This window comes from Colossoma macropomum, unplaced genomic scaffold, assembly GCF_904425465.1.
Source record: "Colossoma macropomum unplaced genomic scaffold, Colossoma_macropomum, whole genome shotgun sequence".
NCBI lineage: Eukaryota > Metazoa > Chordata > Actinopteri > Characiformes > Serrasalmidae > Colossoma > Colossoma macropomum.
This window is the reverse complement of record NW_023494806.1, coordinates 17,620,816-17,634,954: the sequence shown is the minus strand read 5'-3', so window position 1 is coordinate 17,634,954 and position 14,139 is coordinate 17,620,816. Positions and strand designations below refer to the sequence as shown.

General features: G+C 38.7%; 1 protein-coding gene across 4 annotated transcripts in view; it reads right to left on the bottom strand.

Moving 5' to 3' along the window:
* The window catches only part of rhobtb4 (Rho related BTB domain containing 4), a 65,822-nt gene that overhangs the window by 16,755 nt on the left and 34,928 nt on the right, over window positions 1–14,139 (bottom strand). For all 4 annotated transcript variants that reach the window (XM_036598024.1, XM_036598023.1, XM_036598022.1 and 1 more), the window contains 4 exons: window positions 8,759–8,944; window positions 6,952–7,753; window positions 4,523–4,742; window positions 1,396–1,514 (listed from right to left, as the gene is read on the bottom strand). In XM_036598024.1, the coding sequence (XP_036453917.1) occupies window positions 1,396–1,514; window positions 4,523–4,742; window positions 6,952–7,753; window positions 8,759–8,944 (1,327 nt within the window). The remainder of the gene's footprint in view (window positions 1–1,395; window positions 1,515–4,522; window positions 4,743–6,951; window positions 7,754–8,758; window positions 8,945–14,139) is intronic.

Genomic DNA, 14,139 nt, shown 5'->3' with positions numbered 1-14,139 from the left:
CTATAGCTGGACCTGACTTAAGTAATCCATCAGCTCATGGAGAAAACTGAGTAACCCCTGCTGAGTGCCCCTCCATGGCAAATTATGTTACCCAGAACCACCTGGCCAGAAGGCACAAGGCACAGCTAAAACGGAATATAATTGTACCAATGTATCACTAGTATTTTTTTTCATATGTGAGTTTCCAGCTATTTTCACTCTCCTCCTTTTTAGGATCTTTGCATCATTATACAGAGAGGCCACAAACTGAGAAATGGTAGTGACACAGCCTACAAAAGGAAATGGGTTCTCTAAAGATACCACAGAAAGAGGACAAGACAGGTTTTCTGGTATGTGTGTTAATAACAGTGAATTCCACATTCTCATGCAACAGTGCCTTTTGAATGCTTCTGAACAGGGACCACAATCCACTGGCAACGCAGTCCTCCAGGGAATTCTATACTCCCTGCAGGCCTGCTACAACTTCAATCATAACACTGCTCCTTAACGCTCTCAGCAGTGCTTCTAGACCTCCAAACTAGACAAGTTCAGACACGATCCAGACACTTCTCATTCCTCCTCTCAAAGACTCAGACTTTCAGGAGCACAGACATAAAGCAGATATCTCTCAGCGTGAAGCTGACTGCATGTGTGCGCACTTGTGTTCATGTTCCCACTGGCCCGTGATCTCTTCTTGCTCATTCCAAACTGTTTTGCTGGGCCTATGAGCCCAAGTGTTCTCCTCAGAGAGCTGCTAAGTCCAGCAGGCTGGATCACTCATCCATATGGATGTGATGATCTCCTGCTGCTGGAACTGCAATGTGGGTCAGGTTGCTGTGGTGGCGGCCTAGATTCGACTACCTGTGCCAGTTCTCATAGAGCCTCTGGCAACGCTGATCCAGGATCAGGATGGCCTTGGCAAATCAGTGGCTTTATGGAAATGTTCAATCAAATCCGAGCTACTAAAATTTTGGCGGAAGTGAGGGTTGAAATCAATCTGCTCAAATTTCTATGGATGTTAAATACAGGAACATTTAGAGTTGTTTCGCGGACATGAATTAAGCATAGTTTTGGACTAAGTTGCAACGCAAATGGCGTTTTGGCATTAAAAATCGTATTTAGTCTAGGCTTAATCTGGGTAAGGACATTGGTCCTTAATGGCAGTTTACATCTTAAAATCCCAGCTTTTTTACATCCTAAAGCTTATCATTCAGAAACTAGAAGCAAAACAAAGCAAACTGGTTATTTTTACGTTATAGGAATGTGAAACAGAAGCTGACAAGTCCCGGCCATTCAAGTCCACTGATGTTTGCTTATCTTGTGTACAGCTGACAATAATCTAGTCATGCTGTATAGAAACCGGATTTATCATTGATATGAATCTCAATGATAAATCCAGTTTACATCTTTACTTACTTCCTCAATGTAGCTCTCCATGAAAGACCCACGGAACATGGCCGCCATCCAATCACAGCTAGAGATGAGCAGAGGCTTGTGGGCAGGCAGGTACCCATCGTCCAGTCGGAACACCACATCTAAAACCAGTCGGAAAAGAGCACACAGCTTGGCGTGTGTCACAGAGTCGGGGCTACAGAAGGGGGAAGACAAACAGACAAACACAGAGAGACAGACGGAGAGACAAATAGACAGACAAACAAATAATAAATAGACAGATAGACAGGGCTTATAAGAAGACAGAAAACAGTGAGGAAGGGCCTGGTAATGGGGGGTAAATAAGAAGAAAATAAGTGTGCAAGAGTGGCCAAATCTCAGCAGAAGCCTCAATCTAATCAAAAACCTGTGCTGGTCATCGAAGGTCCCAAATAAACTTATATGACTTGTAAGTAGGTATCAGAGCTCAGAGTGAGCAATACCCTACACACTCATACATACCTCTTTTGATGCTCTACTTGCACTATCTATCTGGAACATTGTTGCCAATACTGTGTTTACACTGTGTTTACATTGTTTTCACTACCTCAGTAACTGTTTTACTACCTCTGTAACTGCTATGTATAGGTATGTTATCTGACGTAACTTACAGATCACAACATGTTAAATATGTCTGCACCTTATTCCACTACCTCATGTCCAGAAATCTGTGCTGTGGCGGTGCTACACTGTCTGGTCTGTTTACTGTGTCTAATGTCTGTTTAATTTATCATATTTATTGTGTTGTTTCTAGCATATTTATTGTGTTGTTTCTAGCTTATTGTGTTGTTTCTAGTACAGGTACTGCAGCACGGCCTGAGTGAAAAAGAGTACTGCTATCAAATGAGATATCACATGTAAAACTATTTACTTCAAAACGCACCAAACCAGACAAGCACAGCCAGGTGTAGCTGTTCTAATCCAAACCGATAGTTTTTGTTTGCACACTGTCTGCATGTTCACACCTTGTTGCACCTTGTTCCTGGAGGAACGTAATTTCGCTCCACTGTGTACTTGTACATAGATGGAATGACAATAAAAGCCTCGATATGACAATATTTTATGATTATCATGATAAATTATGACACAATACGCTTTTATGAGCGTATCATCAATATTGTCAGTTCTTGATGAACACCGACTAAACCACGTTTCATTACAAACTGAATATAAATTACTGTCATTGTAGTTTTACTATTATTATTATTATCATTATTATTATTGCTGTTGTTATAGTATATGTGGCACTACAGGTTTTGTCAGTTCCAATTTCCAAATCACAGAAAAAAATACTATGATGCATATTGTGTATTGTGCAAATGTCTTGAAATATCATGTTAGAATGTTTTTGCCACATCGCCCACCACTAACCAGAGCCCAACTGATAAAATGATTATCTGTTTTTTCCGGTATTTGCAAAAATACAGCTGATAAAATGGCTTTTTTGGTTGCAACATTACTGGGAACAGAACTAGTGATCTGGTGGCAGAGGAAACAGACCAGAAGTCACCAATCGTATCTGCAAAGGGCTGGTGTATCAGCAAATTTTATTGCAACCAAGCAGAAGCACACCTCATATAACCAATCACTTGTTCAAGACCAGCTATTAAACAATTGTAACCAAGTATGCTTCTGCAAAAACCTTCAGCCACACCTATCCTTCGCAATGTAATCTTATATACACATTATGTATGTTATATAAAACAGAAAAAACGTTTGAAGTTAAAAATATGACAAATAACAGGCAATTAACAGAAAACAAAATCTAAAATAATTCTGGATATCTCTGCCCCCAGTGGTACAATATCTATTATATTATTATAGCCTAACTATTATTCAAAACTGAGGGGCTTCTGTGGTTTATTTGAGTTTATAATTGAGAACTGACATTCATCTCTTTCAGTAAAATTAAAAATATTGGAGTAAAAAAAATTAAATCTAAAATATAAAAATAAAATTATATGTTTTCGCCTCTTATAAGCAGCATCGGTATCAGTCACAAAATATTTCATATCAGTTGGATCCTAGTAGGTACAGGCAAGTATCACTCCATCCTGACTCCAAACATTAACTGTTAAAATGCAGTGTCATCTTTTGCATTAAAATTATGGCAATTTATCTGAAAAATTGCAATTAAAAACTGAAGTTAATTAAGTAATATTTTCCAAATAAAGCAAAAAGTCTTTAATTATTCCTTGAAAAACAAACGCTCTGACCAGTATCTCTCTGAAAAACATAAAAATTGGAATTTGTTGACTACAGTGTAGTCAAAAATTCTAAATGCTAAATGATACCTAATTCACTATGAAATGCACCAAACTAAACAAGCACTCCCAGACCACTTTGGGGGCGCTTATTTAGTTTACCACTAACCTACTTTTGAGCCATTATTGTGTTCTCTCTTTTTGGTGCCCTTCCAATCAAAGTTTCCATTAGCCACTATTGACAGTGTTCAGTTTCTAAAGCGAAAGTGAAAAAGGAGGAAGCATCTCTAAAAGGAAGGCTATGAAAGGTTAGTAATAGCACTTGTAATAAAGACAGAAAAAGCTGGATGATTAGTCACTTCCACAAATAGCATGCACACAAAACACGAGACCACCACAAACATTAAGCAATTTGCCACAACACAAAAGCACACGTACACGGATCACACATGGATCACACACATTCACATGACAAATAAAATAACCTCTCACATGTACTACAACAAAAACATAAAAGCTTCATTTCATGGAAAACAGAGGAATAGAACAGAGTAAAAAGACTAAAAAGACATTAACAGCAACACTGCATTATAAGCAATTCTATTCAAATTCCATTTAATATAGGAACTGGAAATAGAACTGCAAGTTCCCCATGTGAACTTATTTTGCATATAATGCATTTATTAACTAGGATGAAAATGACACAGAACCTACAAACTACACAGCAGTGCTTCATGATTGTAGACTACTGGAAGATAGTATGACATAAACTCAGTTACAGTATATAACTGCTGTTTATGTAGCTTAATTCCTCCTACCATGACTGGCAGTAACATCCATAATAACAGCAGGCAGGCACTGAGTTAAGTAGGTACAATAATGAGATTGGAGAAATGTCGGTTGCCTACCAGCGAAAGTGCCCTTGCACAGGCACTCTTTGATGCGGTTGGCGCGGCGCACATGGAAGGCTTTGGTGATTTCCTGGTTCATGAAGCTCTCACGATTCAGCACGTTGGCCACCATCATGCGCAGATCAAACACTTCCAACAGTTCGGCGATGGTGGCGACCTGCATCAGGTCACTCCGGCCCTCGTCCAGATGACCTGTGTACAGGTACTGCAGCACGGCCTGAGTGAAAAAGAGTACTGCTATCAAATGAGATATCACATGTAAAACTATTTACTTCAAAACGCACCAAACCAGACAAGCACAGCCAGGCGTAGCTGTTCTAATCCAAACCGATAGACCAGTCAAACTTTAATCAAACTACAATTGCATTTGCCCTAATAGTCTGTTTGGTTATGGTTGTTTCACTTTTCTGGATAACACTCAGGGGGCCTTTAAATTAACTGCCATATTAAATCCATCGTCTTCAAATAAGACAGATATAGGCTAAAAAAAAGGACGCACCAATACGGAAATTGTGGGCCGATGCTGATAGAGATGATAAATAAAATAGGGCTGTTTTTGTATCGAAATCACAATTTTTATTGTAGCCTACATTATCAATGTTGCCTTAAGTTTTAAGTGGGAAAGCTTAACCCAATAACTTGGAGCTGTAGATGAGTGAGACCAAACAAAAGCAACCAAACATGCTGTCAACATAAAAACACAACCACAACTAAGTGTCAGTCTGGTGCATATTTAGCATTCAAGCCTCAAGCCACAAAAAATTTCTCAGCTGGTCTTCTCAGCTGCCCCCCCCCCAAAAAATAGTATAGAAAATACTGATCTGATTCCGATATCATTGCACATCCCAACTAAAATTATTTATAATTTAATGACAACTATTCTTGTCTGTCCTTTATGCATTCAGCTTGATACTAAAAGTATCTCCATTATTATGTAAAATTAAAATGTGGTAGGAATTCGGTCAGCAAATTAAAAGCATAATTCAAAGCAGCTCAAAACCATCTCCTTTCTTGTGTGTTCAAACAGACCACATGAATTCAGCCTTCCCACAGCACAGCAAGCTAAGACCCCTCTCCCCTGCTTTAAGAAAAAGCCTGTTCATTATGATCTACCCTCTGATCACTTTTTAAAATGTCCCTCTTTACCAGAAAGTTTGTCATTTGATTTTTTGCAAATTATGGGTTTTACATAATACTGGGTTTGCCTTCCAGTTATCTTTCCCAGAACTGACCACACTCTACCCCTTTACTCATTCTAGTCTTTAATTATGTAGTACAAATATATACATTCACACAATTCAAGTGTCTTTATCTGGAATACAGTACTGGCAAAAGACTTATAAAGCATATAAGCACATTATCTAAAACCATTTATCAAGAATAAGTGTGTTGGTGATTGTTGAAACACCATATATCATGAGAATAAATGCAAATACACAAAAATACAGTAAAAGTAACCAAAATTTCTTCTTTTAAAAAAAAGTTGTTGATGTCTTGTGATTGGGTCCAGATTTCTCCTCAATACCCCCAGCCATCACAGAGATTTGTTAAATTTCAACCAGCAAATCTGCTTAAACTTCATGAAGCTCATAAAGTACTTATTTGCCAAACCAGGTACTGGATGATGACTACAAATAATACCTAATTATTGCATTAATGTTATTTGTATTTATTCTAATATTAGTGTTTTTCTAAGCAAATTAACTCTTAATGCCCAAATATATGTCTTTTTAAATATTCAGGTGTCTAAAATTTTTACATTGTCCTGCGTTTTGTCGTTTTGGCATTGAATTTACACTCCTTTGCTAACATTCTTTTTCATGGCAGGTAAATGAAAGAAACTGAGCCTCTTTTCTCCACTTGATCAGGTTCCACAAATAAAACAAGCACAGAAATGCAACATTTTTTACTCTTTTCTCTAAACTTTGTTAAATGTGGTCTCATTTAGTGTCTGCTGTATGTCCTTCAAATTTAAAGTAGCAGTTCACACAGCTCATTTTGATTTCGCATGAAAGGAGTCTATTAATCTTAAGGACAGGTGGAGGACAGCTGTGTTTGTTGGATGAGCATGTGAAGTACATCGTTGTTCTTTTGTACATGTGCGTCAGTTCAGGAATGTGGTCTGTTCTGAATAATATGAGATATATTGGCCACATTAAAAGCTAATGTAAACAAAAAAAATTGGCTTTGGGCAATGAATCGAAATTGAGACACTTTTACCTTCAGTCTGCATATAGCCTAAAGTAATAAGAAAGATTCATTTGAGGGCAGAGCATGGACAGGTCAATTATCCAACTATCATGAGTCAACTTAAGATTTGTTTAAGCAAATAATAATAAAAAAAAACAAGCACACTAACTGCTACAGCACTGTGGCCCTTCAGGACTGAAAATCTAACACGTATAATCTAAAGACCGTATACTCACCCGGAAAGGTGCCTCCTGAATGAGTTCGTCCATGGAAACGACCGTCATGAGTCTTGGCCGACTGGTTACTGGATCATCCACTCTTTCCAGATACACACCGAGGAACCCCCGGCCCCATCCCAGAAGGGCACGACCGGCTCCCAGGGGACCCATGATGCACTGGCTCCTGGCCGGCAGGGCATTATCGCTTTGGGAAGTCCTCAGTGAGCCCTGTTCCAGCAGGAGTGGCCTCTTGGGACCCCTGGCGCCTCCCTCACCATCTTTATCGATGTCCAGGCTCTTGGTGCGTCCTGCCTGCTCTTTGGCTCCTCTTCGACTTTGCTCCTCTTCCTCACTCCCCTCCAGGGTGTCCTCTCCATCCTTATCCTCCTCAGCAGCTCCGAGGTCCATAGTGAACAGGTCATAGAACTTGGAGCAGGAAGTAGCAAGATAGACCTTATGGGCGAAAACACGAGTGGCACCACCCTGGAGGAGGAAAAGCACATCTGCACACAGGGGCTGGCAGAAGAGAGAGTCGGGGCCTTCTCCGTCCATGGGAGGGGGATCAGGGATGCCCACTACGGGCCGCGGCGGCCTGGGGGGCAGGAAGGGGGCCTGGAGGAGAGGGCGCTGGACTTTCTTTAAATGAGACTTCCAGAACTGGAGGTGGCGGCGGGAAATGAGGGCAGCGCGGATGGCGTTGTCGAAGACGTCCTTGACGCCAAACTGAGCAACGATGCTAGTCTCGTAGTAGGGCACGCCCAGTTCTTTAGCCACCTCATGGCCTCGCTCTGGTGGAAGGATGTCTGTGGGTTTTATGGGTCTGAAGGAGAGAGCAAACTATTTTATAATCGGCAAAATCAAGTGCATCAAAATAAATGGTGACACTATTTGAAGGCAACCTACACAGAAACTTCATCACAATGTGTGAAGACATGCAATGAAGTACAAGTTAAAGTACAAAAGTGTGATTTCTACTAAGCAGTAAAGAACTAAGTAATATTTTACCATGGGTATTTCTACTTTTTCCCCAAGTACTTTAGTACAGGAATATGTGCATTTATATGAGGAAATGCGTAAGAAAACTGTCACTGAAGATCAAGGGCATCAAATTCCTCCACAGAACTGATATCTCAAGCTTTTTACTAGCCCTTTGACTTTCAGGTTCCATCACTTAGGATTAAAGCTTTATAACTGTATAAATGGAACCAACATCTGTAACTTTATTTTAGGACCGCTTGGATCAATAAAGTGTCATTTACTTCATAAAATATGTTATGTCATCTAGCAATCATAATGATATAATCTAAGTCAGGTGTTAGAACAGAGAAGACAGAAAATACCTGAAAAGGGCAGATTATGCTACTGAAATTTTGTGTAAAGGGAAGCAATTAACTTAAACATACAGTGAAAACCTTAAATATACATTGCTTTGGCTTATAATTGACTCAAGATGTGAAACAATCTGTTGGACATATTGCTGCTGTCATAACAAAACTTTTTGATCTTCAAAACGTAAAGTATATGAGAGAAGAAAAAAGGCAAACTTGCACTCAGTGAAGTTCCCAGGACTGGAGCTAAAATTCACTGATTTACTAATAGTGATAAGTGGCACATCATGAAAATGAAATGTATTGTTCAGCTTATTAGTATACTGTGATCAGCAAAATCAAAAGCCATCAAACTTCTAATTAGTTGATTTCTAAATGTGCATATTTCAATACTCTGGCAAAGCAAAAGTAAGATGGTATTTTGAGAACAAAAGAGAGAGAGAGAGAGGGAGAGCGAGACAAAGAGAGAGAGAGAGGGTGTGGGCAGTGGGCCGTACTTGGCCAGGGGCCGACGGGCCCGGTTCACAGCGTCCAAGTCAGCGTAGCGCAGATCCAGCTGGCAGCCCACCAAGATGATGGGGGTGCGGGGGCAGAAGTGCTTAATCTCGGGGTACCACATGGTGCGGACGTGGCGCAGGGAGTTCGGGTTGGCCAGGGAGAAACACAGCACCACCACATCAGACCTGAAAGGCGCAGATGGCACTACTGAGATTTTGTGTAAAAGGAAGCAATAAACTTAAACAAAGAGTGAAAATCCTGAATATACATTTTTTTCTGCTTATAACTGACTGCAGATGTGAAATAGTCAAATGCTGTTGTGGTCATAACAAAACTTTTTATCTTCAAAATGAAACTTCATGAGGGAAGAAAAAAGCAAGTAAATGTAAATGTAACAATATCATAATTTTAGACCATTTCTGTTGGTCTATTAGTCATAAGATGTAGCCAATGTAATTTGGAATTTTTAAATGATGCAAAAAAAAAAATCTAATCAAAAAAAGGTTTCGATGCGACAGCAATGATATCCTGACACATACTTAATATTGTGAATTGGCATCTCTTTTAGCAGTGACTGCCAATATTGGAGCATAATGGTTTATTTGTCTTGAAACATCTGAAAACAGCAAACAGAAAATGGTAAATAATTATAAATAGCATTAGGGGTGCTAATAAAGACATGCAAGACTGTGCTTTTGTTTTAATGATTCCAGATGTTAAGACAGTAACAATGGCAATCCCCAAAGAGATTTTTCATTCTGTAGTTTAACAGGTCACTGCACGCACAGACCGCCTATTAACGGCGGCTTGCCTATTCCTCCCCGAGACATAAATTAATGAGGTGAGCACACAAAGTTGCGTGCACGCTGCAGGCATTAACAAGATAAATAACTACTGTATGTGTGATGAATCCATCTGTATGAGTATAGCATGTGTGTGTTGGTGGTCCTGTGCTACCTATAAAGGTAGGATATGAATCCCCTCGGTTATGTTAGTTCCTAAAGCCCCCCAGGAAGCCATTCTTTACTCTACTGCCATTCTCTGAATAGTGTTCTATTCAGGCTGTGCTGAATTGTGAAGCTGCACCTGGGCTTACATAGACCCCCATAGTGTTGATATCATAACAAAAACCTCAAATCTACAAAATCGTAGCTTTATGTAATTTAATGTATTTTAAGATTTTATTCCAAATTAGGACTGTCTTTGTGTGCATTTAAAACTCTTATTAAACTTTCTTTATACAGTATTTAAATATTTTTTATTAAGCCTTTTTAAGGCAAGACACTGCTAGCAAAAATGAGGAACTTGGTCCCATCAATCATTTTTCCGAGTTTTGGATAAATATTACGTTTTCTCTTGAACTATAATCATTAAAGTGTCAAAACTATACTATAAAATATATTTATTTCAGCTTGTTGTCAATTCGCAATTGAAGTCAATTCGCATCCATTCGCTTCAAACTGTTTTTTTCCAACAACTGGTTCCATGTCATTTTTAGCCATTTCTATTCGTACGTTTCTCATGAATTCTTTATTGTGATATGGCAGTGATTATACGCATGAAGGAAAAAGCTATGGAACACTGCATCATCTTTGTTTTAAATGTATTCAGCATTATGTGATTACCTCACATCATCAGTTCATTTAAGGCCTTTACACACACACACACACACACAGAGAGGAACTCACATCAGCACTCAGTCAGAGTCTCATCTAATTATTTCATATGTAAGTGCAGATGTAAATGGTCCTGTGGACTAACTGACTACAGAGGTCAATGTTCACATCCGCATGCGTATGTATGTGTTTTGAACCAGGGAAAATGTGGAAGTGTGTCAGAGTTAAGACAAAACACTAACCACACACACACACACACACACACACACACACACACATATATATCTGTCCATAGCAATGATTTACCATGTGCCATAATGAATAACGAACTGCTGTTTTTTTTAGTGCACATCACAAAGGTCAGGAGCAATGTGTTATGCAACCATTGTCTGGCTTCTCGAAGAGAGAGAGAGACGTGGAGTGCGGCAAAGTTCAAACTCCTGCCACTCTGTCAGCCTGACTGCACTGTACACACTCTTGGTCTTGGCTCTGAGATAAACATCTGAGTTAACTGGGACTATCTCAGATCGCTGACACTGCACTTAACCCAATAAATAGGCCTATCACCATTGATTACATTAGTAATTAAGTGATCTACCAGTTGTTTTTATGATTAAAAGGCCTATACCTGACATCTTTCTTGTACTTTATTTGCTCACTAATGATGTTTAGTGCCAAGTCATAAATATTTTTTACACGTTACACGTACACATGTATTACGTTTTACACGTAACTTTTACAGATCCATGTACAGTTGTATGCAAAAGTTTGAATACTCCTGGTCAAATTACATGTTTTGCTAGTTTAAAAAGTTAACACAGTTTAATGCACTGCTTGTTTACTGACTTTAATATAATGAAAAAAAATTAAACGTGGCACATTTTATATTTTATGTAATATTTTTTTCTGTATGTTCAACAATTAGTTCCCTGTACAGGATGTATACTTATTTTCACTTAGAAAAACAGGCTATTTTTGCAGCTTAGTTTCCATATATGGGGCCATAAGGACTGGGGAGCGAACTGTTTTGAAACTTTAGCATTGTTAACACAGTACATTAAACTATTTCATAACTTTTCATTTAAAAAAAGTGTTCCAGGTTTCCATGATACAGGCCCTTTAATCAGGTTGTGTACAATCTTTCAAAGATTAGAAAGCCTATAAAGAAAATCTAAATGTAAAAATACACTATGACAGTATGTGGCAAATCTGCACATGAATGAGTGTGTCCAAGAGGCTCTGTTTCATACTGTAAACATAAAATATGTGCTATTATTGTGCAAACTGCTAAGTGATCACTGTCAATTTATCAAGGAAAATTTTAAAAGATTTTTTTAAACTGAGTAATTGAGCTTAACGGAGTTTAATCGAGCAATCGTAACAGCCAAGTTCTGCATGAAGTCACTCTTTGTGAGGATTTACCTTGGCTCTGTGCCAAGTAAGGAGCACTGAGGCTTTATCAGCCTCTTCATATGTTTGATGATTAAACAAAATTGTTTACTCCTATAACGCTCAACGGCAGAGTTAAGCATATCCAAAAGTACTTCTAGGAATTTATCATCCGTTGATTACAATCTAAGTCAGTGAGTGAAGAGAAACATTGGCTGAGGCGCTTACAGTGTTTGTGTGTGTGTTAGAAGCTGATGAGGGAGGAAGGATATCTGCTGCTCTGTTTCCACAACAGGACAGAGACATTAGTCCCACTAAGTCCTGCCCAGCCCATCCGGGTGAGGGCGGAACAGCTGAGCTGGCAGTGTCACTTATCAGCTGACTGCAGTAGCCTGACCAGCGCACTCACACTCTGGATGCGTCTCACACACACACACACACACACACACACACACACACACACGCACAAGCCAGGGCTTAGTGCTGGGTGAAATATCATCTACACCGGTGTCGGTGTCACATAACAGTTGATTTTTTTGTTCAAGCAGTACTGATTAAACTTAGTTAAAGGGGAATTCCACCAATTTTCAAAATTTCTACATAATGCAGTCTTTTAGATGTAAACAAAATCATCAGAGTGACTTTGCTGTAAAACCATTTAATGTGAAACTGTGTATTGTAGAGAAACTCAATGACTCAGATTTCTTTACAGTGGTGGTGACAGGAACCAGGGGTCACAAAGTCTACAACGCAAATATAGACATTTTATTTACTATCCAAAATGACAAGTGAACCTACATGTGAGTTTTTATAAGAAGTATTGTTGATGGTAAAATGGTACCTCTCCACCATGAATGTATTAAAAAATATATTTAGTCTGAATCTATATCAGTCTGAAATCTTCTCAAAACTGGGGATGCACAGATATAATTTTTTTCAGACCAAGAGTACGAGTACAAGTTTATTAGTACTTGCCGAATACTGATACCATGAACAACCTAATCAAAATGTAGGTGTAGTTAATATGAATCACTGTAATGTACTTTAACAGATAAATCATTAAAATCTAGCTGATGCTAAATGAAGTGCATTAGCTAGCTAAATTACATTAGTTACATTGGATCAAGTAGCTTTGTAGTAGAAAAGAGTTTAAAGTGACCAGTAACTGACTGCCACGGTGTCAGCAACACTTCGCTGTGCAAGCAAACCCTCATTCTCTGCCAGCCTAAGTCATGTGTACATTAGCAGGGCAGCATACACTAGGCTTATGTCACACAGTGTAAGGTGGTATTGGCTGAGTACGAGTAAAAGAGCACGATATCAGGTCGATACTCGATACCAGAATTTGTAACACACACATTTAAAACAATGTCTCAGACAAAAGAGTAATGTATTTGTTTGCATTTAGTGTAACAGCCTTCTGTGATGTAGCTTTTAGATGCATTACACTCTTTAGATGTCCGGTTCACCACCACTGTCACCACCACTGTGAAGAAGTTTCTCTAAAGGGGGGAATTTACATTAAACCACTATCAATAACTCTGTTTACAAATCAACCCTTTAATCATGCACAAATTTTGAAAAATTCTATAAGAAAGTAAATAAACAGTAATTCCTTTCTGAAAATGGTTTCTGGTTAAAGCTGCACTATGCAAGATATTTACCCAGTAAATAAATACTCAAAACTTACATAATGTAGCTTTAACATTTACTTGTGACTTTCCCTTCAGTATGAATTGTACAGAAGTAAAACTGAACAAAAAAGTCCAATAAAAACAAGCTATCAGGTTTGTAGGACTTTCTTTTAGAGTTTCAGTATATAGGAAGCATGGGGTCATTAATTTTGTTAATGGACTGGTTATGGATAAGTTCTCACACTTGTACTTGTCTTGCATGGACAGTGATTATACATGACTTGTCTAATGTCCCTCACAGAAAATGAATAGTTCCACATGGTTAACATTTTCACTGTTGATCTGCTGCTGCTTTAACAGTCTGAATGTGTCTGCGCTGAGAGCAAAGGAAAAAAAAATATTTTTAATCAGTATTTCTCATTTTAATTACCATTAAAATGATTTGCTGACTGTTAGATTTGGACAATTATTATTTTTTTTAGGCCTTTTTTCTCTTCTAATGTGGCACAACTATTTAGCTGGTACATTTTGTCTTTTCCAACTTCTTCTCAACACTCAGACAAATAAAATGTTACATATCTGGTATGTTGAAAATATTGTGATGTTTTAGTTTTTGCCATATCGCCCACTGGCCTGCCTTCTCCCCTTGGCGCAGCTCCCCTATGGGATCCTCACTAATAGCCACTAAGCTGAAATAGCAAGGCTGATCTACTGATCCTTCCCTGCCCGGCAAATAAGAGC